The sequence below is a fragment of the Lepidochelys kempii genome, chromosome 10 (assembly GCF_965140265.1).
Source record: "Lepidochelys kempii isolate rLepKem1 chromosome 10, rLepKem1.hap2, whole genome shotgun sequence".
Taxonomy (NCBI): Eukaryota; Metazoa; Chordata; order Testudines; family Cheloniidae; genus Lepidochelys; species Lepidochelys kempii.
Genome location: NC_133265.1, coordinates 9,444,639 through 9,472,258, shown reverse-complemented (window position 1 = coordinate 9,472,258; position 27,620 = coordinate 9,444,639). Strand labels below are relative to the sequence as shown.

Genomic DNA, 27,620 nt, shown 5'->3' with positions numbered 1-27,620 from the left:
TTGTCAATTAAAGAGCTTGTTTGGAGAAAAACGCCTGGGGGGAAGGGAGGTTAGTTTCCCGGGGGGTGGGGGGGTGTCGTTCCCTGCAGTGCGTTTATTTAGGGTGCTGAAACGAACATACCTCCCCCCTCTTTTTAGTGGCTGCAGAAGCCTCGCTCCCCCACCCCTCTCCCCAGAGTCTCAATTGGAGGCGTGGCTGCAAGCACAGCCCCGACATCCTCCCCTCTATATAGGCTGCAGCTGGGGAGCGCTCCCTGTGAATCGGGCTTTGTGCGGCGGCAGAGGGGGGCCGGGGGGGACGCGCGGTCCAGGCGAACAAAGGCCGGGGGGAGGCAGGAAGCGGGAGGCGTGGAGAAAACCCAGGCCAGCAGCAGCAGCCGCCGCCACCCCCTGTTGTCGCGCGTTCGCTCTCTCTCGCTGCAGCCCAGCCGGCTCCTGCAGCCCCAGCGGCTCCGCTTCCCCCCCCGCGTCGCTGCGCCAGCATGACCGCCAACGGGACCTCGGCGCCGCTCCAGATCCAGTTCGGGCTCATCAACTGCGGCAACAAGTACCTGACGGCCGAGGCCTTCGGCTTCAAGGTGAACGCCTCGGCGCCCAGCATGAAGAAGAAGCAGATCTGGACGCTGGAGCAGGACGGCGACGACTCCAACGTGGTCTTCCTGAAGAGCCACCTGGGCCGCTACCTGGCGGCCGACAAGGACGGCAACGTGAGCTGCGATCGGGAGCAGACGGCCGCTGACTGCCGCTTTGTCATCCTGGCCCACGACGACGGGCGCTGGTCGCTGCAGTCCGAGCCCCACAAGCGCTACTTCGGCGGCACCGAGGACCGCATCTCCTGCTTCGCCCAGGCCGTGTCGGCGGCCGAGAAGTGGAGCGTGCACATCGCCATGCACCCGCAGGTGAACATCTACAGCCTCACCAGGAAGCGCTACGCCCACCTGAGCGCCAAGCAGGAGGAGATGGCTGTGGACCGCGACGTGCCCTGGGGGGTGGACTCCCTCATCACCCTGGTCTTCCAGGACCAGCGCTACAGCGTCCAGACCTGCGACCACCGCTTCCTCCGCCACGACGGCCGGCTGGTGGAGAAGCCCGAGAAGGGCACCGGCTACACGCTGGAGTTCAGGTCCGGCAAGGTGGCCTTCCGGGACGGCGAGGGACGCTACCTGGCCCCCTCCGGGCCCAGCGGCACCCTCAAGGCCGGCAAGAGCACCAAGGTGGGCAAGGACGAGCTCTTCGTGCTGGAGCAGAGCTGCCCCCAGGTGGTCCTGAGAGCCGGCAACGAGAGGAACGTGTCCACCAGGCAAGGTAAGGACCCCCCCCCCCCCGCTGCCCGCCCTCCCTGCCAGCAGCATCCTCGGGCGAGCTCCCAGGCCTTTGTACGGGGGCGGGGGGACACCTCGCTTGCGATGGGCCTGTGCCCATCGGGGCTGCCCCACCCCCTGGCTCGGAAAGCGGTTCCCATCGCGTACAGGGTTGGCCTTATTGGGATCCGTGGCTCTCCGCCTCCCCGGGATCCACCTCGTTCCAGCGCCTTGCGTGCGCCTCGGGGCTGGCGGCAGGGGCTGGCCCCGGTGCTTCATCCAAGTCCTCGCTGCCTTCATCGTGCGCCGGGAGCCGCCGGCCCGACCAGCTGCGGCCAGGGGATCTCAGCCCTCCACGGCAGCAGCTACTTTCAACCCCCGACAGAACGGCCCCTCGCCAAATCTCCCGCTTGCCCCCCCTTTCCAGAGAAGGGGCTGTGATTAACATGACCTAGTGGGCTGCTTCAGACCTCGTCTCCCCCCCCCCCCCCCACTTACTCCTGGAGCTCTGCAGAACTGCCCGGCAGCCCCTCCCCCGGGGCTGTGTGCAGGGGGAAGCCGTGCTGGGCAGCCCCAGACCTACAGTTCGGGGGCTAGCTACTCCCCTGGACGCGTGTGCATGCTGGCCTCCTAGTCCCGCTTGGCTGCTTACGCCGGGCCACGGCAATGGCCCTTCAGTGCGTGTTGGCTTGTGCAGACAGGCTTCTCCCTTGCCTGCTCGCTGCAGGGCAGAATTTGGCAGGGTTATGTAAGGGCTTTAACTGAAACTCGGTGTCTAGCGGCTGATTTTGGTTGTGCAGCGAAAACATGACCTACATTCAGCTCACACAAAGGGAGCATTGCCTTTGCCTGCTGCCGCTTTGGCCGGGCCTGCTGAGGTTTTCCTCCCCTCCCTTTGGAAGCCAGATTTTTCTTTAATAGAGTGCAGAAGTGATCAGCTTTGTGTATGAAGGGTAAAGAACCCTGTGCGGTATTTTTGACCATAGCGCTCCATGTGTGCACGCTCTTAACTGGGAGTTTAGAGAGACTGCACAAAGCGGTGCGGTTAAGCATTTAATGCAGGTCCCATCTTGCACCTTCTGCACCCACAAGCTTAACCACCAGTTGCTTAAGGCTGGTAACAACATAGAGGGGGAACTGTAAAATGGTTCCCCTCCTGCAGGGTGAGAGGGTATTGATCAAAGCTATCTTAGATACGTCAGCTGTGTAGGTGAGAGCCAGTACATTACAAACTGCCTGGCTTTGTGGTACAGGTCAGATAAACATGGTAACAGCTTGGCTTTCCATATGTGTGTGAAGGCTGAGGAATTAATTCGGTCTAAGCCCTTCTGTGAAAAATCCCCAAAATGGATGTGCAACCACAAGGATTCCTACCTCCCCTCACTTCAAGTGTCTGTAATGGTTGGATGACTGCCTGTTCTGTCTTTACTCCGCAGACTGCTACAGGGAATTCACTGACTTAACCATGTCCAACCCAACTCCAAAAAATATCAACTGTTCCTTTGGCTGATAGTTAATATTTGCCCAGTCAAACGGGGGGGGGGGGTAAGGGGGATGGGGAGGCTGGTAGGAGAACAAGGGCGGGCTTGTGGTTCAGAAAGAATGGCTATTGCTGAGCTCATTGGGGGGAGGGGGAGCTGCTGCTCCAGTCTTTTGTCACGCTGGAGTATTTGGGATTGGAAAAGCAGATGTCAGGAGGGGTGGTATGGTGGGGGTGGGGAGGCATTCAGCAGTGGTCAGATAGGCGCATTTTACAGCAGGCTGCAGAGGGAATGCCTCTCTACAAGCCAAGGAAGTGGAGGAAGGCTCTTGCAGCACTGGTGGAAATAACACTGCTCATTTTCAGGGTGTGGTATGTGGCTATGAGTGGAGAAGCCCAAACAATGTGGCTGGGCTGCCTGAAGGTCTTGGGGAGTCTTCCCAGAGCAGGGAAATCTCTGTTCACTTTGGAAGGAGTGAAAGGGGCTGTGGGCTCCATCACCTATGGCGGAAACGGGTCAAATGACCCAGACTAGTGAGTCTATGTGGCATTCTGCTTCCCTGTTGAATCTCTCTTCTGGGCCTGATCCTTAATTTGAAGAGGGCGGGGGGGGGGTAGGAAGAACCAGGAGCAAGAAGACCAAACATTGGCTATATCCCTGTTAATTTGGGTCCCTTGTTCCCCTGACTTTTCCCATAAGTTTTCTGGCACATGTTAAAAGCCCAAAGTGCAAACCTTTGGGATGGGGGAGAAAGGGATTTGGTTCATGGGTCCAGATGGATCCCAGTTTGGATTCTTGCATTAGCTTCATTCAGTCTCCCCCTTAAAGGGGAAAGACGTCTCATAAAGGGGAAAGACATCTCATACCTCTCAAGACTGTCATGGGTAGCAGTGGAATGATTAGCTGCAATATGATCTCTCCTTTAAGTATGTTTCAGGCAGGGAACCAGTTTCCGCTTGGTTAATCCTAGCCAGCAGCAGCAATGAACAGTTGTGGAGCTCAGCTGGGGCACAACTTGCTTGTTCTTTCAGTCCCTTGCTGGTTTCTCCCTCTGTTCCAAGGTTAATTAGAAACAAAGCTAAAAACACATGTCAAGGGGAGGCTTTCCTAGACAGCCCTTTCCCCTACTAGACTGATAAGCTTGTCCTTATTGTCTGATACTGCAGAGGAGAGGATGCTCTGGAGACTGATGCTCTGAGTGACCTGGCTAAAAGACTAAGGGAGTCTCATCCTAAATGAACACTTGATACTGGCCCTGAAAGATCTGTATTTTGAACTGATTCATTGGGGGTCATGCTCTTCTTCCCCTCACCCCTTGCACTGGGGAGGGCAGCAGTACCTTGGTGTGACTTGTCTCCCACCACCATTGGTGAGGTTGCAAAGAACATAGGTAGCAAACCAAAGGGTTTTCTCCCTATGTTCTTTGCAACCTCAACTAGTTTCCCCCTCTCCCTCCAAAATACTGAGTTTGGTGTGAGCATAGGCCTAGCTAGCATCTGCCCCTTGTTAGTGCTACCTCTCCACTAATTGGGCTCTGCCTGGCCTAACTAGAAGTTAGACACATAGTGGATAGACTTAAAGGGCCTCTGAGAAAGGATCCTTGTGTCTGGGTATCTGGAGGGAAGGAAAGACTCTCCCACAGGAAGCCCAGAGGAGCTCCTGGGTTCAGATAGCTTTTACAGCTAGAGCTATAATAGCTACTGCCTAGGCTTGTCGGTTTTCCTGAAGTTGGAGCATATGCAGCCCCAGGGATAGCTGAAATCAGTGAACACAGGCCCAACAAGTGCTGAGTTAGCAGAGATCACTTGGCTTTTGTTGCCACTCTACTCAGGTAGAGAACACTTGGAAATGGGAAAAGCTCTTCACAACACACACCCCTTCCCCCACACCACCACACTGTCAGTCCCTCCTGGAATTAAGCCCTGAACATCAGGGATTCATTCCTCACTAACCTAAGGAAAAGTCTGCTAGGGTTGGGGATTCGTGACAGGAAGTGGGGGATGGTGGGAGTTCAGCCTGATGACTGGGAGGCAGCTCTGATTCGCCACTTCTTTGGGTGCTTCAGATCCTTCCTGGAGATGAATTTAAAGCTCCCTCAGGGCTTGCCTGAAGAGCCACAGAACTAATCGCCTCTTCCCAGTCAGGATTTAGGAATGTACCCTAGACTCTGAAGCTGTCCTGGCTGGATCAGCCAGAAACCTAAATCAAACAGGTCTATCAGGCAGGCAGCATGGAAAAGAAGTGACTGTATAATTCTTTTGAGGATGATCTAGATTTGTCTGCTTCCTTTTCTGATTTACAAAGCCTCCAGAGAGATTATGCCCAGGTAACTGCTTGCAGGCTATTTTAGAAACCCAGTCTGCCTGGGGAGCAGGTGAGATCAGACAAAGGTGTAATCAACTAGACTACTTGGAAAGAAATGCCCAGTTACCTGGGAAGCCTGCCAAGAGCACAGAAGGAGCTGGTTTATCTAGGAGACAGACTACCCTTTCTAGGGAATAGGAGAGTGGGGTTATGTTAACAGGGTGCTCACATATGCAAATATCAAGGTCAGCCTCTAATCTCAGGTTAGAAATAAGATGTGGTTTGGAAGATAAACAAACCACCTCTTTCTGGGATTGGGGATGTTGGGTCTGCTGTAACAAAGCCTCCTGTGTGGGAGTTAGGTTCCCTGGGGTGAGAGCACCCCCACGGCTGCTGAGCTTTTACTAGATGTCTTTTCTTCTGTTGGTGGGAGGCTCCTTCAGACAGGACTCCCCTTCCCTGTTTAATTATTGGACACAGGAGTGATGGAGTGGGTCATCACCCTCTTCTAGGGTGACCAGATTCCTTGATATTAGGGTCTTATATATGCAACAATCCCCCCCCCCCCCCAAAAAAAAAAGCAGGTGTGAAAAATCAGCCACTTTTTGTAATCTGGTCACCCTATCCCCTCCATATGTTGTCAGAGCAAGATACTTTCTACCATGGCTTGACCTGATGGAACATCAAGTGAATTTACAGGCTGTGTGCCAGAAGCAGGAAGCATGAGGGGCTGGGGGGGGGGGAGGTTAGGAAGGAACTGAGCAAAGTGATCAAAGCTAGCCTGCATAAGCAATCCGTTTAAAGTGATCTCCATAGCTCTGCTGCTTGTGGGGAAGGGGAATTTGAATTCTGGAGAGGTTTCTGACTCCTGGCCTTCACAGTACACTGGGGACAGGTGATTGCAGAGAGAGGTGTGGGTTAGTGCCTGATCTCTGGTAGCTAAATGCCAATTGTAAGTGGGGCTCCTATTGTCCTTCCCTCTTAGTCTTCACCTACTTCTGGCAGTCACCTGGCTAGAGAGCCAGAGGCAACGCTGTCTTAATACTCGGAATAGGGGGGTGACTCTTGATATGTTCCCAGCTCTGCCCTGACAGAGGTTAAATGACCTGCTATGCTGTTAATATGGGGATCCAAACCTACCTAATGGGGGGGCTAGGAAGGGGTTGGAAATCAATGCAGTAGTAGAACTCCTTATTGCCGCTGCATCCAGGACTCTAACCAGAGCATAGTTCTAGGAGAAGTCCCTCTTTGGGTGCTGCGTTAGCCACTGCTCTGCAGACCTCATTTCTTCAAAGCCTGCGTAGGCTTCAGTCTATTTACCAGTGGTTGTGTCCAGACTTGGCCCCAACAAACTGTCTCTTCTCCTTAACTAGGAGTCGCCATTCAAGTGTAAGACTTGAGGTACGATACCCAGAGCAGCTTTATTGTAAACTAGTCTGGGCAGGGCTGCAGGTATGGTGGGGGGATGGTCTCCTGGCAAGAATGACTAAGCAACCAGATCCCATGCATCCAAGCTAAGCAATGAGGGGTACAGGCCAGTCCTCTGAACTGAGCTTCTGTACCTACTGCCAGAAAGTGAGGAGTGTAGCCTCAAGAGTTGGGGAATGAAGTTCAGATGAAAGGGAAGTTGAAACCAACTTAAAATGCCTTCAAACCCACAAGTGCCCTGGATCTTGGCCCAGGTGAGACTGTGGTTCTATTTCTAGGCTCCTGAGTTCATGGCTTGCCAAATTCCCTCCATCAGCATTGGCAGCTCTTTCCTGTATGCTTCTAGTTTTGCTGGCAGACCCACAGCAATGACTGCTTAAAGCAGTTGGGCATGGGTGGGAAGTAAGTGGTGTATCTGGGCTAAATTAGCACTGGAGCACGGAGTCCTACCCAAGCATGCAGGTCCCTTCAGGTAGTAAGACACAAGGTCTGTCATGCTGACCTCCACACGGACACTGTTGCTGGGTAAAATGCCACAACACTGGAGCTCTCTAGAATCTTCAGCATAGCATGTTGTTCAAGGAGGAGTCCTTTGGCCACAAATGAGGCCCTTCTACTTGAGTGTTGGGTGGCAGGTTTGGATGCATCTTTCAGCTGTAACCGTGCCTTGCTGGAGTGCTGGATTTCTTTTGAGTTGGCCTCTAATTGTCTATCTCCATACTGTTTCAGTTATGTGACTGACTTGCTGGCTACCTCCTTAAGGGCATCCCTTCATTGCTGTAGCATAGGAATCAAGAAACCTAGGTTCAATCTGCTGCTCTGTCACTAAGGTGGATCTTCACTGCACAGAAAACAAAGCCCATGGCAGAGCATCTCAGACCCTGGGTCAGCTGACTGGGTTTGTGCTATGGGGATAAAAATAGCAGTGTAGACATTTGGGCCCAGGCTTGGAGGCCTAACCCTTTTGTTGGGCTTCAGAGCCTGGGCTCCAGCCCGAATGGGAATGTCTACACTGCTATTTTTAATCCCTAGTATGAGTCTGAGTCAATTGACCTGGGCTTTTAGACGTGTGTGCACGCGTGTGGTTTCAGTGTAGACATATCCTAACCAGAGTCAATTGAATAACCCTTCTTACTGATAGAGAGGTTAAGCCTCACTGATGCCTTCTGAAGCTTACTTTGGGTTCATAAGTGCCCTGAAATTTTCATATGGAAAGCACTGCATAAATGCCATGTATGTTGTCTAGCCACTGTTGTCTAGCAAGTGTGTTCATGCTGGAAGTGGTTTTGGTCTCCTCAAGGTTAGACTAGCCTAGTTGTTCGTGTTCTATTTGCAGACCAGGAAATTGGAACTATGCATATATTATCTGCATTGGTAGCATGAATGTACATCTGGCTTAATGTCAGCCCCCATGTGCCAATACTCAAGGGGCTTGACCCTTTGAGTGGTGAATTTGAATGGAATGTGTTGCCTACCCTACTAGAAGGACCCACGTCATGCTGCTGGATCTGCTGCTGGTCCTGCAGTGCACGTGTGACCCAGAATTCCACCTCAAGACTTTCAGGCCATTAATGAAGTAGTTCTAATTTTAGCCAGATTTGGCCCCAGGATGGTCACCTGAAGCCTAACTCAGTGGGTCAGGAGGCCTCAGACCTGCAGAGCCCTGTAACATTATTTAGGTGGCTTATTCTCCAGTTGGAACTGAAGAACCTGCAAATCTGAAAACCAGCTTGTAACCATATAGCCCCACAAAGAAAGACATGCTGCTTTCTCCGATGGGGTTAACATGCTGAAGAGGCTTGATCTATGAATAACCCTTCAGGGAGGGTTGATGGCCTTGTGGTTAAGACATTGGACTGGGATTTGGGAGACGTGAATGCAGTTCCTGGCTCTGCTATACAGCGTTCCTGAGATCTTAGTCACTTAATCTCTCTGCCTCAATCCCTCACTAGTAACACTGAGAATGTGCCCTCTGTCTTGCCCAGTTTGTGTTTAGACAACCCTTTACTTTACTTGTCAGGGCAGCCGAAACACAAAGTGGTTTAGGCAAAAAAACCCCTGTTTGGATACCCTCATTTTAGTTATGACTTATTTGAATTTAAACCCGTTCCTAATCTAATTAACCAAGCCTGGTTTATAAATCAGTAACATCTCTTTTTGCACTGGCTTAAAATAACCCCATTAGTTTAAATCCTTGCAACTCTGTGTAGGCAAGCCTCAAGCTCTTCTGGAACATGGTACCTAGTTCAGAGGTCTCCATCTTAGTTGGGCTTAGAGGTCTGTTGTGCTATAGATAACAAGCGTTTGCAGATTCTGTAGTGGGTTAATGTCACTTGAATTGTTACTTACACCATAGAGCTCTAATTTCAGTACATACATAAGAATTTTAAAGCTATAGATGCAAATGCTAAGCTGCATCATTTACTTCAAGTCTCCAAGCACTGGGCAGCAACTAATTCTGCCTGCTGTGTACCAATTCCCAGAATACTTAAGCTTCTGCCTATGTTGCTGGAGTCTGAGCCATGGGAGCTAACGGAAAAGGCAGGTGTGCACTTGTAATTCCGTCCCTTTGTTCTGCGTGAGGTCTCCTTGCACGCTTTTCAGCTTTCTACTTGTTGCCATCCTGTAATAACTTGCACTAATACAAGCTACAGAAATTCAGAGGTTGCTTCAGTCTATATATAGGGGACTGTCTGAATGCTGCTTAGCTTGTGCACCTCACTATAAGGATCTACATCTAGAAACTACTTCCAGAGCAGTGAAATGGGTCCCCTCTCTCAGAGGTAATCTACCTCATTTCTGTCTAGAAATGGCCTTGTTTAGGGGTCCTGAATTTTTCCAGCAGCTACAGAGTGTATCCATCACTTACCACCCCGTGTGTAGTAGGCTCAGGGCAGAGGGAAGGGTGGTGCTGCTAGAATACTTCACCACTGAGTAATGATGTTGGAAGACCTGTTTGACTCTGTGAATGTACAAGCGTATTTCATTCAGAGTCTGTGCCTCCCTGGGGTACTGAGAGGTTAATCTCTCAGCCTGTTGTGCTGGCAGCAGTGGGAAAGCTTGGCAGCTAGGGAATTAGGAATCCCTCTCCTGATCCAACTCTGGCTTTTCTTCCTGTCCGTTTCCACAGCTGTCTTCCCTTGGGGGAGCTTAAGCAAAGAGGGGTTGGGGCTGAGAGAATTCTTTTGTTATGTAATGTTCCTGATGCAGGGAACAATTGGGGATGTACATATGGCTCATTGTTAATGGTACTAACGCCTAAGAATGCTTGTACCAAGATGCCTTGGTGGTGATGTCCACTCCTGGTAGAAGTGCTGTAATTGAGATACGCTCCCTAATGGCATGAATTCTCCTCATCTAAAACTATTTTAATAGCACAACAAAATACAGACCACTCTTCTCCCTCTAGCTCCAAAATGTCTCAAAACAATGTCGTTAATCCCCCTGCACCAAGGTAAGACTGGGAGCTCTCACCAGAGCTGCAAAGACTAATTCCTCCTATCACCTGGCTTCCAAAGATGCTGGCAATCCCCTTGCCCTCTTTAATACCCCAAGTTCTCCTGCCCTCCCCGACTTTTCTTTGCCAAATGTGAGGAGGAGTCTTCTCCATGTAAAGACTGCCCTAGGAAGTGACTTTCCGAGACCTCTTGTTCCTGTTTCCTTGCCACTGCTCCTCCTATTGCTTTGGACAACTTCCTCCCCCAGATTCTTAATTATGAAACCTGCCACAGTCCAACTTAATTTAAAAAAAAAAAAAAAAAAAAAATCACCAGAGATGCATAACTTTCCCTTGCCTCCACTCTCCTCATTCCATATCCTGGGTGGATTTTTCTCTAGGTTTGTCTGACCTTATTCAATAGTCAGTTACATCGTTTCTGTTGATAAAGGCTTCTCCTTTACACCTAGTGCAGCCTCTACCACAGGACTACTGCATCCATCTGGCCAAAAGCAAGAGCCTCTCCAACCAATCAGACTTTCTCCTGAAGTGGCTTTCTATCCACTTTGGAGTTCCCTGAAGATTAGTTCTTGGTCCTTTCCCTATTCATTTCCCTCTTGTCTCTAACTTTAATTAGCAGCTCTGTAAAGGTCAGGAGGAGTCATGCTGATTTCAGACTGGAAATCTACAAAGAGCAGTAATTAAAGTTTGACGGTAATGGTATTTGCAGAGCGCTCTGGGATAACAACTGAAAACTCTTTCAATATAATATTGCTTCTGGCTTTAGAATCAGGCAGAGTGCCAAATTCAAGGTGTGAGCAGCATGCCCACCTCTCAGCTTGGACATCTGCCTTTTAATCTTATCGAGCATAGACCCTCTGGGGGGGGGGGAGGTTGAGAGGCGACTAGGCAACACAACCTAGTAGTTGGGGTTCTGATCTTTCACACATCACCCCTAAATGCACCTAGGTCAGAAAGCAACAATTGCCTTGCTCTCTTGATCACTGTCTTCCTCCCACAATGCTTAATGAGTGCACAAAGCTCTTACACAGAAAGCAACGTAAGACTTGCTGATTGGTGTGAAAAGTCAAAAGCAACAGGCGAGACACCAAGTGGTGTATGGTGCATGGGGGGCTGGAGTACTTATAAGCTGTCTGCATACGTTATCCAGAGCAAGGGACAGGGATATAGGAATTACCAGAATGGGAGCCCTAAGGCTTCTAATATTACTATAATTGCCTGCAGCACAGCCTGGGATGATGGTAAAAGCCTCTGACTAGTAACACTGACTCAGCCACATGTCCCTGGAATCACTCGCTGTGGGGGAGAAGCTGCTGTGGGTGAGACCTTGGCTTCTCCTTACACTCCAGATCCTCTGGAAGGTGGGGATGAACCAATCTAGCCTTGACCAGTGGAGGAGAAGGTCCAGCTGGCCAAAGTGAACAATTTCATCCCTAAACAGGTTTCAGAATAGCAGCCAAGTGAGCTGTAGCTCAGGAAAGCTTTTGCTCAAATTTGTTACTCTCGAAGATGCCACAAGTAGTCCTGCTCTGTATCCCTAGAGTTAGCTAATCCTTGATGCAGGAAAGGAGGCTTTTTCTTTGTTTTTTTTTCTTCCCCCTCGTCAGCTGCTAAGCTGTGGGTACAAAAGCCTGTTTGGTACTCAAGATACTTTACCATGCAACATTTCCCTAATTTTGCATGGCTGTGACCCTCCAAACCTCCTGTTCCGTCTCCATTACAGCCCTCTGAAGCATTGTTCTGCTGGAGTGTAATTGCATTCCTTTCTGCTGAGTCTATGTAACCCAACTCCGGCCTGGCATTTGGGGAGAGGGCTTCCAAGAACCTTCTCTCCTCCCACAACCTGATCTATTCCCTGTGAGTAAGACCACCTATGGGCCTACAATCCAGTGTGTTACATCTGATACTTGGATTGTCTCAAGGGACTATCAGATGGACAGCTGACCCTTGAATGGTGGTGGGGAAGAGGGTGGGTTCTGGGCAGCCAGTGCTTTGTCTAGCACTAAATTGATTGTTCTCAACCTGTGGTCTGCAGCTCCCAGTGATCCACAGGCTAAGATTTCCAATGGGATCTATACCTCCATTTGAAATTTTTTAGAGGTCTGTAAATGAAAAAAGAAACGCACCATTGTCTATCTAGATTTGCTTTATCACTCCCACTTCATCTCCTGCCCCCAGGTGGGAGACTGTTTCTTGGCTTCAGAGTAACAGCCGTGTTAGTCTGTATTCACAAAAAGAAAAGGAGTATTTGTGGCACCTTCGAGACTAACCAATTTGAGCATGAGCTTTCGTGAGCTACAGCTCACTTCATCGGATGCGGTATGCATCCGATGAAGTGAGCTGTAGCTCACAAAAGCTCATGCTCAAATTGGTTAGTCTCGAAGGTGCCACAAGCATTCCTTTTCTTTTTGTTTCTTGGCTAACTCTTGATACATTCCAAGTACCTCAGCAGGTGGTTCCTGCTGAGCCATAGTGTATGGGAAGCTGGTCTCTGTTCAGTACGATTTCATGGTAGCTATCTAGCTGTTGGCTCTTTTTCCTACATTCCAGTTCGTGATGCAGATGCAGTATCTGCTTAGATAGAAGGCAGGGATGTGGTGGTGGGGGGGGGGAAACAGTGGCTCATAATTTAAAACTAAAACCCTGATGTGGAAGGCTGGGAGACTTCAAGTTCTCCAGTTGCATGGAGACCATGTTCTGCAAACCCCCTGTCAATGGGTGTAATGCAGCTGGAGCAGGACAGGCATGGCCTATTTTTCTGACAGGAAAGAGATCTAAATAAGTGGCATCTGGAACCCCCCTCCAGACTTGAGTGACTAGAGTACTAGTCTCAGCCCTTTTGTGGGCTGAAGGGAGAAGGAGGAACCCCAGGAAGGCAGAATCTAGCTCCTGGCATGTCTTGCTTTTTGCCCTCTGCAACCCAGCACTGTTCCCCATACAGAGCAAAGCATCCCTCCAGATGACTTATTTTGGATTAAGGGAAGCCAAGAACAGATCTTCCTGGGAGTACAGTGATGTACATTAACATTTCATATCCAAAACCAAGGCTACAATCGCAGTTCAAGGAGATGTCTGCACCTGGAGATGCAGTGCACAGAACGCTGTCCCCTTCAGCTTCTTGCTAAAATAATGTGAGAGAGGCTTGTGGGCAGCCATATTCTGTCTGTTCTGCACTGGCAGCTCTTACCAGCTCCCCTTCTTTCTCTGCCCCAGCTGGCAATAGCCTCCTTCAAAGCCTAGAACCCCAGCAGCAAGGTCAGAGCATGCAGAGTGCAAGGGGACCTCCCTACTGGAGATGTAACTTCCAACTGGTGTAGATATCCCCGTGGTAGCTCTGAGCTGACAAGCTTTTAAAAGCTGCCCGACTCTCCTGGATCTCAGGTGGGATTGTACTTGCCATGGTGCCACCGGCAGTGGCTGAGCGATCCTCAGCAGGCTAGCTGGATCGACGCTAATGGGAGTGCCTGCCTGAGCTGGGAATGACCCCTCCAGCTGCAGTATAAATGTACCTAGCATTGGGGAGCAGAAGAGAATGAGGGGCTCTGGTGATCCCACAACTGTGCTCTGTCCCCAGGTACTCCACTCCACTGCTCGGAGGCAAGCCTGTGCCTGTTTAGCAGCTGTAAATGGTCATGCTGGGTGCTTGCTAAATTCCAGATGGGAGGGTGGTGGAGAGAAGGTGCCCTTGTTCTTGCATTTGAAAGGCTAGAGATGTCTTAGTAGTTGTCCACTGATGCTGACCTTGCTGCAGGTGCAAGAAGTGGGGCTTGAGTTAGATTTCCATGTCTAGTTTAGGAGTTGGGACACTACTTCCTGCTGCCCTCCTTGTTCCCACAGCTCACTAGCCAGTCAAACTGAATTCAGCATGAGAGAGAGAGAGAGGAGCCTGGCACTTGTACTCCATGTCTGTTTGGAAATGCATAGGTGATACTCCACTATCTAGGTGGGGAAACTAGCTTGCATCCAATGAAGTGAGCTGTAGCTCACAAAAGCTTATGCTCAAATAAATTGGTTAGTCTCTAAGGTGCCACAAGTACTCCTTTTTCTCTTTAGCTTACATGATGGAAGCCACAGACTAACCCTGTCAAGTTGGAGCAGGGAGGGGGAGAGAAGTGGGTTAGAGGCTCAAAGCACTGAGCCATGGCACACTCCTAACACTTCGATTATCCAGATCAATATCGCCTCTAACCACCTTCAAGAGACATCAGTGACCATCTTATTTATGGACCACTTAACATTTAGAGAGCACCACCAATTACCTGGTAAATTGGTGCGACTGGTGACTAACCCAGCTGCACTGAACAAACTCAGCTTGCTGGGGTTTTTTGAGCTCCTATTGTGGGGGTGGTGAAGCCATTGCTCATGTGTTTTAATGACCTTTGCTCTCAGTGTAGCATTACTCCATGCTTCCACAAAACACCACGTGAGGTATGCTGCCTGCTTCTAGAGGGGCAAAAGATGGCGCAAAGGTCATGGAGCAAGTGAGTGACTGGGAATTTGGTTAATGGACCAGCATATCCCCTAAACGCTGGTGCTTAGTGCTTGGAGCCCTTAATTTAGCATATGCATTGTATTGTGTATCCATAAGACTCTACAGATAGCTAGACAAGCCAAATTTCAATCTGAGCAAACTTGGCGTGCTTAGCTTTCACCATGGAAAGCATCCTCTTAAAACCTCAAGGCTGGTTCTGGGGAGATGCAGTGTATAGGTGAAATCCACAGTTAATGGAACATGCATAACTTAACCCCAAAGAGCTTTGATTCAGCAGGTCTGAGAGGCTCTGCAAAATGTACCCAAGCTGGAATACAAGGTGCTGCAGGTGACATTTAATCCAGTCTTGGGGTTTTACAAAAATTGCAGTTAACCCTCTCTGCAATTGCATAAAACCCTGCAGTATTTTATAGTTCTGGTCCAGAAAACCAATTACAAGGAATTCCTAAATCACCTTTGTCAATAGTCAAGTGGGTTTTTCTACTGGCAGTTCAGACAGTGAGTCTTCTAGAAGCTGCATAACTTGCAAACTATCAGATTCACTTCCTGTTCCACTCCCAACTATAGAATAGTCTACAGCAGTGGTTCTTAACCAGGGGTCTGGGGCCTCCTGGAGGGGGTGTGTGCGCAAGCAGGTTTCAAGGGGTCCAGTCGGCCAAGCAGGGCCAGCATCAGACTCACTGGGGCCCAGGGCAGAAAGTCAAAGCCCCACTGCATGGGGCTGAAGCCCAGGGCCTTGAGCCCCGGCACCCAGAGCTGAAGCTTGAGCAGTGTTGCTTCCCAGGGGCTCCTGTTGCACAGGGCCCCAGGCAATTGCCCCGCTTTTATATGCAGAAAACCAGCTGTGGTACAGGTGGGCTGTGGAGTTGGGTTGCAGGGTGGGGCTCAGAAAGAAAAGGCTGAGAACCCCCTGGTCTACAGCGTTCTACTTAGTGTGTTCCATAAGGAAAAGGAGTAGGGGAGAGAATTACTGCTGGCTTCCCCCCCCCCGCCCCATGATGGGGGAGTACTATATATACCTGACCTCCTCCCCTTCCCCCAATTAAGCAAGGTTGACACCTTGTTTGGGAGCATGTGGTTCTACTAGAACCTTGTTAGACTAGGAAGAACTGGTCAAATTTCAAGTGCTAGAACATAGGACTCTACCTAGTGAGAGAGCAGGCTTCTCTGTGCAGTTTCCTCTGACTACTCCATCTGTGGGAAGGCTGCTCATTGCTGCCCTAGGGCTGGCCTGATTGTGCTTGTCAAACAGAAGCAGTGGCCCAAAATCATTGCTGGAGTAGGATCATCCCTGCCAGTAGAGCCAGCCAAAGAGTTTTGGTCAAAACAGCTTTGAATGAAAAATTCCCCAGTAATTGTATTCCGTCTCATGTAAACCATTTAAATTCCAAACCATTCTATTCCTAACGGAACACTGGGTTTGGGAGAGAAAACATCCCCTTCTAGAGGGGAGAGCAGAGGTGAAAGAAACTAAAACCCTAAATGTTTGTTTTTATCAAATGGAACTGAGAAATTCCATGGAACTTAGCAGGAAACCAAAACTCCTTTTTCTGTGGCTCTTCCTGCCAGCTGCCACCTTAATGTCCTTCACCTCTGCCTGTTTACCCAAGATCCAAGAAATATTCTATACTTCCTTCCCACTTTGCTGGGGGGGGATTTCAGGGTGAGGGCAGCACCCCCAACCTGCAAGCTGTCAGAACTAAGAGAATTGGCCATTGCATAGTCCTTTAAGACAAACTCTTCCTGTTACTCAGGTCTTGGTGCGGTCACATTCATTCATTGGTTCTGTGAGGCCTTATTTTCTGCCCCTCCTTCCCTACAAGGGGGGAGACCAGCCAGAGCCAGCCTCTGACTCACTGCATTCCTCAGTGTATGGCCATTGTGTAAAGGCTTATTCAAATAGACTTCCAGATGTGAGTGAGCCTTAGCTGCTTCTACTACAGCTGAGCACAGAGGAGCAAACCCCAAATGGCAGGCATGGAAAATTGCAGGCAAAGGGGGGGTAGCAGCATAGTGGGTAGCAAGAGCTGTGCCCCTTCCAAAGTTAGACCTACAGCTGGGGATTGAAGGTCCTTACCCAAAACTCTTGTCCTGTCAGGACCCTACCCCTCTCCTCCCATAAGCTATCTGATCAAGTGGGCTGCACTGAGACCTCCTGGCTGTGTCTGCACAGAGAACTTGTAAAAATTCCCCCCCTCTTCCCTCCACACATCAGCCTATTGAGCTGCAGATCAGAGACTTTCCTAAAACCATTCTTGTAGACTGGGCCTTGGTGGCTCTAGCAGAAGACACTATCCCATAACCTGGTAGAGCTCTTCATTCTCTGTAGCTGACACACCTGAGATGTTCCCATCTGGCTCAAACCTGTCTCAGCTAATCATAGAATATCAGGGTTGGAAGGGACCTCAGGAGGTCATTTAGTCCAACCTCCTGCTCAAAGCAAGACCAATCCCCAATTTTTGCCCCAGATCCCAAATGGCCCCCTCAAGGATTGAACTCTCAACCCTGGGTTTAGCAGGCCAATGCTCAAACCACTGAGCTATCCCTCCCTCTGATCCATGTTTTGTCACCTGATCATTGCATAGTCACTGCTGCCAGCACCATAAATAACTTACATCAGTCCCAAACATGCCACACAGCTTCCTTTTGAAACCATTGCGTTCCTACACACTAATGCTGAATGCCTGGCATGCTGTCTGCTTGGCTTGCATTGAGTTCTGCAGCACATGGGACTGGTCGTGGCTATGTCAAAATCATGGTGAATGAGCAAATTGTTCAGTTAAGGTCATATTGGAGGAGAGGCTCAGGCAAAAGAGAGAATTCTCCTGGGGGGGGCAGACTGGTTCAGATAGCAGGCTCACCAACAGGGCTGACCTGAGCAGAGGCAAAGGCCCTGATTTTGGCCCCTTTAGTCACCTCAGCCAGGTTAAAGGCATTATAAATCAGCTGGATCTAACCCCCCAGGATTTCCCCAGCATTAGAGGCTTCTCTGGCAGCATATTTCTGCTGAAAACCACTCTAAACCCTGGCAAAGGAGGCGCGGCTGGAGCACTGCTGTGCTCTGGCTATTCTGAACAGCAAAAAGTGCGCCTCAAGGCTAAAGCCAGGGACTGGACTGGTTCTTGGCTGGCTCCAGAATCCAGGGACCTTCAAAGGTGGCACTGACGCCCACAACTTGTTGAGCTGTGAAGAACAGAGCTCAGAAGCAGGGCGAGAGGACAAGAGGTAAGCAGGATCTCTCCTTGGGAAAGAAGGCCGGCTCAGACTGCCCCCCAAATGCTTGACACACGTGCAGATGCGCACCAGCAGTATTCTTGCACTGACTAGTCACACTAGTTCAACTGAGAGGGACGGGCCTGGATGAAAAGATACCGACAAGAAGCCAATTGAGACATGGCTCATAATCATGAGATTATGGCTAACCAAGCTCGGTAAACAAAAAGCTGAAAGCAAAGTGCTTTGCTCATCATTCCAGTTAATCAGTTTATAAACCAGACCTAGCTGGCCTCAGTATTGGCTATTAAATGCATGTGAAGGTTTAGGGAGGGATCGCTAACCCTTTGAAGCTGTGCCCGACCCTTCCCTAGCTATCTCTTAACACTGCCCCTATCAACTTCTCACAAAGGAGGCACTCTTCACCCTGATGTCTGACTAGATAACAGTTGTCTAACTAGCCTGCCTCTGTCTAGGCCTGTTCCCTTCTATGGAAGTGCAGCTTTGGGCCTATCTAATCTCATGGCTTTTGCAGTTTGGCCACCACATCCCTTTAATTTAAACAATCTGACTCTGAAAATTCTATGCCAACTACTATGTGTAACCCTCAAGATTGTAAGAGATGAAAGATTAGAGGAAAACTAGTCAGTTGTCCTGTGCATTTGAAGGCACTTGATATAGGCAGTTTTGTTCTCTCCCTTCCAGCTCTGCAAGTCTTCAGTTCCAGCTTTGCTACCACTCTTATTAATGAAGAGGTGACAGGCAGGCTTTATACTGGAGGAGGACCCTCAAACATCAGAGTGGAAAAAGCCCTTCACAAAATATTCTACCTTATCCCACTGAAGGATGCTGTGAACACAATTTAATGGCAACTTAATTTTGGTGGTAGACCATGGCCCTTTAAAACACACACTGCAGAGCAATTATGTTGAATGCTCCCACTTTAATTCAGCTCCGGAATCCTTGTCAAGTTCAGCACTTCATTCTTGCTAATGGGCGAGCAACTTGTTCTCAATAACCAGCCATTTCCATATTTTTCCTGGAAAAACCCTGTCCATCTAGGGCAGCCTGATTGTTCCCTCAGTTGCTAGCATTCATTTCAGCAGAGTTACCCACACAGTTCTGATTCCAAAGCCCAGTGGAGAATGGCAGGCTCCAGGAATAGAAGCAAAAGCAGTAGGTTGCTAAGATTCTCTGAAGTCTGACACTGGAATCTTACTCTGGGCTTTTCTTGGCTCCAAAGTGCTTGCTTGTGACTCACATCCCAGAAGTATTTTTAGGAAAAAGCTGCCAAGCTTGGTGAGTTTCCCTTTCTATGCAGGGATACTTGGCCCAAGCATGTATTGACTAAGCATATTTTCTTGAGGATAAATGCCTGTGGTCAGATGCAAGTGAGGCCTCTCAGTATCTCACCGGGCCAGACTGGCTCAGGGTGCCATGGCAGCTGTTTGGGTAGCAGTGTACAGGAGGATAAAGCAGTGCAGTTTTGCACAGAGCAGCAGCAAGAGGACTAGCCTGAGTTAATGATAGGCCAGACAGTACAGTTAGAACAACAAGGAACTGCCAGCATGCACAAGCCAGGCAGAGCAGGGCAGTGTGTTGGGATGGGAGAGAAGCAGGCTCAAGAGTTGGATCTAGGGTGAAAGTGGCCCAGTGCAGATGTCCTATGATTCCAGTTTTAATATGGAGTGCCTTTCAACTGTACAGGATGCTAGTCTAGGCCAGTTGACATCCTTGTTAATCTCTTCCAGCTGACCTGGAAGAGTAGAGAGGAGTTTAGATGGGACACTAACTTCTGTCGTTCTGGGATGGAGGGACCTGACCACAATATGACACCCTGAATTCTGTCCTCCTTTGTACAGCCAATAGGGTCCAAATTGTTTCAGCCATATTGCAGCCTCTGATTTCCAGTGCTGCAGCATGACTAGGAAACATGGAAGTGCTTTGACAATTAACACACGGAAGCCCCTGCCCTGGTTTTAAGCATGCTGTAAAGTCTACAGATGTGGTGGAAAGTCACGTAGCTGAAGCAAGATTTACTAGTATGGATTGACTAGTTTAGCATCTCTTACACATGAAAACATCTAGTAGCCAATTGTAACTTCCCCTTGTTCTCGTTTTCATTTGATGGGCTGATCTGCCCTAGGGCCAAGAGTAGCACGCTCAGCTGTTTGCAGACTTAGCTGAAATGTTCTGTTCCAACTACTTGAGCATCCAGATTAAAATCTTAATGTAAGGAAAACTGTTCCATGGATGGTGTTTTTTTTGTTTTTTGTTTGTTTGTTTTTGTTTTTTTTGCAGAAAGCCTATGCATGGGGTACTAGTGCAGCTAAGGGGGATTCGCTAAGAGTAAGCAAACTGTCGCAGAACCTTTCTGCGAAACTTGCCCCACTTTCTTGTGGTTGATATTCTTGTGCTGCTGATTCAGTTAACTCATTGAGTCCCTAACAAACATGTTGAAAATTGGCTGCATTAGGGGCTGTTCTCTAATAGTCCTTGCTCTGTCCAGTCTGAGCTGGACTGGGTTGGTGGGGGAGTGGAGGGGTCAGTCTCATGGGGAGGGGGCTTCTTGCCACAAGATAAGTTTCCTGACTTTCTCCTATAGGGATGGACCTTTCAGCCAATCAGGATGAGGAAAGTGACCAAGAAACCTTCCAACTGGAGATTAACAAGGACACCAAGAAGTGTGCCTTCAGGACCTATACTGGGAAATACTGGACCCTCACCTCCAATGGAGGGATACAGTCCACTGCCTCAGCGAAGTAAGTCTCTAGAGTGTCTTCTGTCCAGTGCTTGTAGCGGGCAGGGCATTCTGCTTGGTCGCTGTCTTTGGAGCCAAAGAATCCAGGGGTCTCATCTGCATGTAGAAACAAAATTGTTCTACCCTCTGAATGCCATCTGTTCTAAGGTGGCCCTGATACCCCAGCACTGGGGTAGAAATGCCTGAGTCCAGGGTCTGACTGAAAGCAACTGGTCCACCCCCAAGGTTGTCCCTCTCCACAGGAGGCTGAAACACTAATGTCTTCACTTCCAACTACAAATGCACTTAGTGGATATGCAGGCAAGAGATGCTGCTCGGTGAAGGTGTGCAGCATTCCTACGCATGGCCCTAGTAGGGTAGTGATGCCATGCCTGATAAGGCCCCAATCCTCTGCAAGCATCCCTCCCCTTAGAGTGGAGGGGGCAAACAGTAGCTGTTGTGAATTGTTACACTGCCTCATTTGGGCCTGTTTGACACAAGGACAACTGGGTATCTGGAGCAGTCAACTTGCCAAACTTTACAGAAGGCTGTAATAAGGCCCTTTAGAGGCAAGTAGGAATAATCCTTTGCAGTTCCTATCTGAACCCTTAGATGTAAATTAGGCTGTGTGCCAGAAATGGGTCTAATACCTTCCTTGTGAAAATAAAGCCTTGATTAGAACCCACCCATCTACACAAGAGAACTATAATATTAGGTCCTTATAATAGCTGTCCTATCTGCATGGGCCCTGGTCCAGTGTCTTGAGTATTGCCCTCCAAGATCAGGCACTCCATCCTTCCAAGCAGATACCCCAACACCAAGTTTCCCTTTTGCCCCAAGACTCCATCAGCTTCTCCAGAGTACAGTAGATGCAGCAAGCTTCATCCATATCTGAAGGTGCAGCAGAATCTTGTACTTTCTGCTGTCTGTCTTGGTGTCCTTGGGACAGCAGGCCTGGCAAGGCAAAATAAGAGACCCTTTATGATCCTCCCTCACCTAAACTGAGTGGTGGTACACCAAGTGAGACTTCTCACTATTTCATCCAGTCAAACCAGACTGGTTAAAACACTGCACAAAGCTGGGGGGACACTGATCACTTAGGAATTACAGCAGCTGTCCTGAAAGCATGTGGTCTAGAGTGCCTTCCTCCTCAATGGAATTCATACCTAAGAGCGTCCTTGCCTTCTGTAACCAGTACCAGATGGATGTGGTTCCCCTGCACTGTGGAACTTGCACACCCAAAGCAAAGCCTAGCAAGAGGGTCAGTTTGACTCCAGGTGACTCTTCAGTCCCTCTGCCCAAAACCTCTGGGCAAGTGAGCCTGAGTTTCTGTAACTGAACACTCTCCAAACCCCCTCCTAGCAAGGAAACCTGGGCCTGAGGTTTGCCACTTCCAGTTTGTCCTTAGGCACTGCCTCAAAGAATCCCCTTGGATCTCATAATCTTTAACTGCATATGGGGATAGTCCTTGTGGAACTCAAAATGAGGGAATTTCCCCAAGTCAGGCCTGATAGAGAAACAAGACTCCAGATTCTCAAATCTAGACTGGAGTCCTAAAGTAGATCTCAGAAGGTGTCTGACTTCCCTCTCCACCACCCCAGAATGTCTTCCTTGAGCCCGTCTCAGGTAAAACCTATATCTTCTCTTTACACAGGGCAAAAGCCTTGACATGTCACGAAGGAGACCATGGAAGCAAACTCCTAGGGCTAAACTATCAGGTGAACAAAGGGGAACTTAGCCCAAAGATTACTGCCAAGAGTATAGTCTGCTACACTAACTGCTGGCCGTTCAGACCTAAATTGTAGCCTAAAATTGCACAGTAGATAGTGAATTTCTTTTAACCCTAAAACTCCTTAGAAAAGATGCTGGGATAAGTCCACCAGACCCTCCTATGCAGGATCTCAAACATCAGCTGCCCTGCCTGGCTGGATAGGGCTTTGCTATTCTCCATGGGCCCCAAGCTGTGATGCCCCTCTGTTGGAGGAGAATGGTCCCCAGTACAGCTCTTCCCTTCCCAATGGCTTGTCTGCTGTTTGTCTTTGCTGTGGCAGGAACGCCAGCTGCTACTTTGACATCGAATGGTGCGACAAGCGCATCACCCTGAAGGCTGCGAATGGCAAGTATGTCACAGCCAAGAAGAACGGGCAGCTCGCAGCCACTGTTGAGGCAGCAGGTGAGGGGATGCCTTGGCCTCTGTAGGCTAGTGATTTCTGGGAAAGTAATGGTGGGGAAGAGCTTGGGGTGACACTGGGAAAGCTAGAGACCTCTGACCTTACTGATTGGGCTACTGTTCTGCCACCCCTGGCCTGTCAGAGTGAAGGTGGCAAAGAGCAGGGTGGCTGTCTCCTCTCCCAGGTTCTGATCCACCAGACTGGAGGTGGTCAATGGGTTTGACTCTAATCACCTTGGCTGTTTTTTCACCCACCCCAAGTCAAATCTAGAACCTTGAGAGGATAGCTTGGGATGCCTTGCGGAGGGGAATCTCCATGGCACATCTCTCGTACTCTCCCCCAGGGAATCTGGATCTGTTTAACAAGCCGGGTACCTAACTGCCCTTCTCTCCTCCATCTCTTCCCCTGACCTTTTTGGCTGGGGTAGGTGAGACAGAACACTTCCTGATGAAGCTGATTAACAGGCCAATCATTGTCCTTCGTGGGGAACACGGTTTCATTGGCTGCCGCAAGGTGACTGGAACCCTGGACTGCAATCGTTCCTCCTATGATGTCTTTCAACTGGAGTTCAATGATGGTGCATACAATATCAAAGGTCAGTCCTGCTGGTATGCAGCCTTGGGGGTTCCACCTACCCACATTGTCCCCTGTGGCTGTATTTGTATGAATAGCCCAGCTGTTCATACAGTAACGACGTGATGCATGAAGGAGATCATTTGGCCATTAGCAGTGCTACTATCCTAAGGGCTATACAGCTTTAATCTCCTACACCACAGACCAATGCTGTGTGGCACCCTTTCATAGAGTAGAATGACCAGGAGGCTCTTTGCATTGCTGGATGACTCTCTTCTGTGGACTTAAAGGAGGTTTAGAGGTCTGATCTAGGCTGCCTTTAGAGCAGTGGTTCTCAACCAGGGTACCCGGTACCCCTGGAGATACACAGAGGTCTTCCAGGGGGTACATCAACTCATCTAAATATTTGCCTAGTTTTATAACAGGCTACATAAAATGCACTAGCAAAATCAATATAGACTAATTTCAGAGTAGCAGCCGTGTTAGTCTGTATTCGCAAAAAGAAAAGGAGGACTTGTGGCACCTTAGAGACTAACCAATTTATTTGCTCAAATTGGTTAGTCTCTAAGGTGCCACAAGTACTCCTTTTCTTTTTAATATAGACTAAAATTTCATAAAGACAATGACTTGTTTATATTGCTCTATATACACAATGTAAATACAATATCTATATCCCAGTCAATTTTATAATTGTATGGTAAAAATGAGTAACTTTTCAGCTGTGCCACTTTTTTTTGTATTTTTGTCTTGTAAGCAAGTAGTTTGAGGTGTAACTTGGGGATACACAAGACAAATCAGGCTCCTGAAAGAGGTACAGTAGTTTGGAAAGGTTGAGTCACTGTTCTAGAGTGACCATTGGCTTACCACTTTGCTGGGGTGGCCTGAGTCTAGGAGACTCCTTTCTGATCTCTGCCTTGTTCAGGTTCCCCTTGTTAAGCCTCTGCCTAACCAACCTAATCCAAGGCAATTCTGGCATGTCAGTGAAACCTAAACCCCCTTGCTATTGTACTGTGAATCCTCAGCCTTGTTGCAGAGGGACAGCTCTCTAGCTCTTCAGCCCTTGGTGTCCTGGAGACTGCCAACAACCAGACATCTTGGACTATAATAAGGTGACATTTGTCGCTGGCTGGGGGTGAGCCTGTCACTGCCATTGAACTTGGGCTGGAGTCACTAGGAGCAAGACTGAGTGTTGGGTAGCATAGGTGCTACTCTGTCCCCCTGTGATTTCAGTGACCCATGGGGTCTCATGGCTCCCCTAAGCTGTCAAGAACTCAGGTTCAGTTAAGAAGCACAAGAAACTTTGAAACAAGCAGGCTGGCCTTGAGTGGCCTTCTCCAGTCTTCCCATGGGCAAACTGAACAGCTCAGGCTGCAAAACTGGCTCTCCTTTCAAATGTCCTAAAAGTCTTTGGATGTTGAGCTGATCTCTCTAAAGAACAGTCCAATACTGTGGATCACAACTCGTGTGGATTGTAATGGCACCACCTCTCCTCCTATCTGTAATTTCACAACACTTCTTTTTGTCGTCTTCAGTTCAGCTTAGTAGCTTGGCAGTGTTCTCTAGCCTCTGGCGTCCATCCCAGATATCTTTCATTCAGGATGCTGCTTTTCTCCCCTCCCCCCGCACCCTATCTGCAGATTCCACTGGGAAATACTGGATGGTGGGAAGCGAGTCCTCTGTCACCAGCAGCAGCGATACACCCGTGGACTTCTTCTTCGAGTTCTGCGACTATAACAAAGTGGCTATCAAAACCAACGGCAAATACCTGAAGGGTGACCATGCTGGTGTCCTCAAGGCTTCCACCGATGCAATCGACCCCTCCACCCTCTGGGAATATTAAATGCACTTTAGCTTCCCCCTTGCCAATATTTTTTTGTTTTTGTTTTTTTTGGTTTCTTTTTTCTCTGTAAAAAGATTTTCAGACTGGCTTGCTGCTCCCTCCTGCCATAGAAGCCAATCCAATTTGTTGGAGGTTGGTCTTCTTTATCTCTTAACTGGATAGTGACCTAGGGAAAATGCAACTTGTCTATAGAGCTAGTGGGGTCTTTCCTTGGGTTTGTGTTGGGCTTCAAAATTGTAGTTGCCATCCTCTACCCTGGCTCTGAGCATCACCTCTGTTGTCCTCTTCCCCTAAAACTAAAGGGAATAAGATCACCTCTGCTCTCTTGTGCCATATTGGAGTGCTGGCACCATATCTCAATCTCTACTGCCAATGCCTATGCTGCTGTTGAGCAAGGGCTAGCTTGCACAAAGCTGGAGAATCTGAGTGCCAGCATCCCACGCTCCTGGTATTTGCTCAGACCAAGGGAGGTGAGATGGGTTATGTTAATCTCTGTCTCTATGATTAAATGTGCTCTCCATAGTTCCCAGCATGGGAAGAAACTTTCTTCCCACTTGGTTTATGAAGGATAAATATTTTCAGTCCCTAGTGGGGGCAGAAGAGGTGATCTAGCAGATCATACCCAGCTGCAGGACTAGCAAGCTTAACTCTCAAAACTGGAAAGACATGCAGGGGGTTCATCTAGAAACTCTCCTAAGGCCAATCAGTCTAGAAGGCTTCGGACTCCCAGCTCCATCAATTCCCCTTGTGCCCCACGTGTGCTTCTAAGTGTCCAAGGAGCATCTTGGAGCCTGTCTCAGCAGGTTCTAGCACATCTCACTGAGATGTGCACCTGAGAGGCTAATGAAGCTGCCTTAGTGCTAATCCTAGACTTTTTTGGAAGGGGACAGGCTCTCTGAATTGATACAGATACTGTAGTTGGACACATTGAGTGAAATTGGTAGCAACCCTCTGGCTCACCTGTGTGCAACTGGGGAAGACTTCCTCTACAAAAACTTCTGCCAGCCAGGCTGGGAATTTGATTTCCCTGTGGCTGTTTAAAAGGGGTAGTAGAACTTGAACAGGGTGGGCATACTTGCCTATTGATTAGCAAGGGTTAGGCCTTACAAGGGTTCTGACCCGCCTCCTCTCCATGCCTTCAGGAGGAGTCAAGTGAGTCTGGCACACAGCGGGACTGCCCCACCAGCTGCCATATCTCTGGGGTTTTTACCCAACAACCAAGTCTCCTGGGCTACAGGAGCAGTGGGAGGAGAGGAGCAGTGTAAACTGGCTGATATTTCTCATTCCCTGGACAGTGGCTGGAAGCAAAAATTGCAGATCTCAGTTTAGAATAGAAAACTCGTTAGCAACTTTTGCACAGTGGTATTTGTTCACTTCTTATCTCATACCCTACTGGAATCTTAATTCTCACCACAGAACAGTGTGGTGGCAAAGTGTAAAATGCCCATTTCTAGTGTATAGGTCTGATAAAGCTATCTCCTCTCTGCCACCCCAGGGGGGAGGACTAGTCAGTGTCTCTGACCCAAGTGCCAACTCTGCATTGATGGCATGAAAACTTAGCAACATTACTGGAAGCAGAAAGGACCAAAACAGTATTTTTAATGTCTATTTATATATGCTCTCCATAGCACTATTATCAGCTGTTCTCTGCATTAGAGTTCTAACAATGTGTGCATTTGTAATAGGTAATGCTAAACCTCTCTTTAGGGTATCAGAAGGCACTTTGCCCTTTGAGGCTTTTCCAAGGGTGGTGGTCTACTCCCTGTGACCACCTAAATAGCCTACCTTTTTGTACTTGGCCAACCAGATGTCCCAGTTTGAGCCTGGACCGATTTTTGGGGCGGGGGGAGAAAACAGGTGGATGTATTCCAGATATAAGGTGCTGCATCACAGCCACAGGTTGTGTTCCAGTGGCTGGCTCCCATGGGTCAGTCCACATCTCCATGCCTTGCTAAGCTATAAACCATGCATGGTGCTTGTGGCTTCACATCTGTGCCAAAACAAAGGGCCACTACTAGTGGTCGGCGGCAAGGTAGGGGGAAGGGGTTCATAAGCCTTAAAGCCACATTGCCATTATATGGGTCCTTCCTATAGGAGCTTGGTGCTAAACTCTCTATTCAGAGAGCAGCTGGCACCCCTAATCTGAGTGGGGATGAGATGGGCTCCCTACCATCATCTCCGCTCCTGTTGTGATGCCAGGGTTTTACCTCTGGGTTCATCTACCTTCTTTCAAATTCAGGGGTGATCTGTCAGTGTTTGAACCACAATCTGCTCTAGGGACAAAGATGCCTCTAAAGAAACAGGTGGCCTGCTGAAATCCTGAACGATCCTGTGACTTGGCACATAACGCTTGCTGGCTTTCTCATCCACTGTGGCCCTTTTCTCCCCACTCCTAGCTGCAGTTCGAACCATGTAACTCCTGCTCTGGCTTCTTCCATGTGACAATAGGTCAAGAATTTTTCAGTCTCCTTTATCGGGTGTCATGGCTTTGAAAACATCTCACTCTGAAATTTTGTTAACAGTTTTGAGTTTTTTTATGTTTTGTAAGTGCCATTTGTATAACTTAAATAGCTTCAAGTGGAGACAGACCAATAAAAACCTGCATTTGGAAACAAGGAAA

General features: G+C 49.0%; 1 protein-coding gene across 1 annotated transcript; it reads left to right on the top strand.

Annotated features, from left to right (window-relative positions):
- The first annotated feature begins 288 nt into the window (after positions 1–288).
- On the top strand, positions 289–27,620 carry FSCN1 (fascin actin-bundling protein 1). The gene is made up of 5 exons (XM_073361913.1): positions 289–1,305; positions 20,282–20,438; positions 22,468–22,589; positions 23,015–23,182; positions 24,798–27,620. Exons 1-5 carry the CDS (start codon positions 483–485, stop codon positions 24,998–25,000), a joined length of 1,473 nt encoding a protein of 490 aa, XP_073218014.1. The 5' UTR covers positions 289–482; the 3' UTR covers positions 25,001–27,620.

What these genes read in the sequence shown, in the direction of transcription:
- FSCN1 (XM_073361913.1), top strand. Translation starts at nt 483, where the DNA reads ATGACCGCCAACGGGACCTCGGCGCCGCTCCAGATCCAGTTCGGGCTC. An exon ending in AGCCACTGTTGAGGCAGCAG is followed by an intron (nt 22,590 to 23,014) that starts GTGAGGGGATGC and finishes TGGCTGGGGTAG; the next exon opens with GTGAGACAGAACACTTCCTG. An exon ending in TGGTGCATACAATATCAAAG is followed by an intron (nt 23,183 to 24,797) that starts GTCAGTCCTGCT and finishes CCCTATCTGCAG; the next exon opens with ATTCCACTGGGAAATACTGG.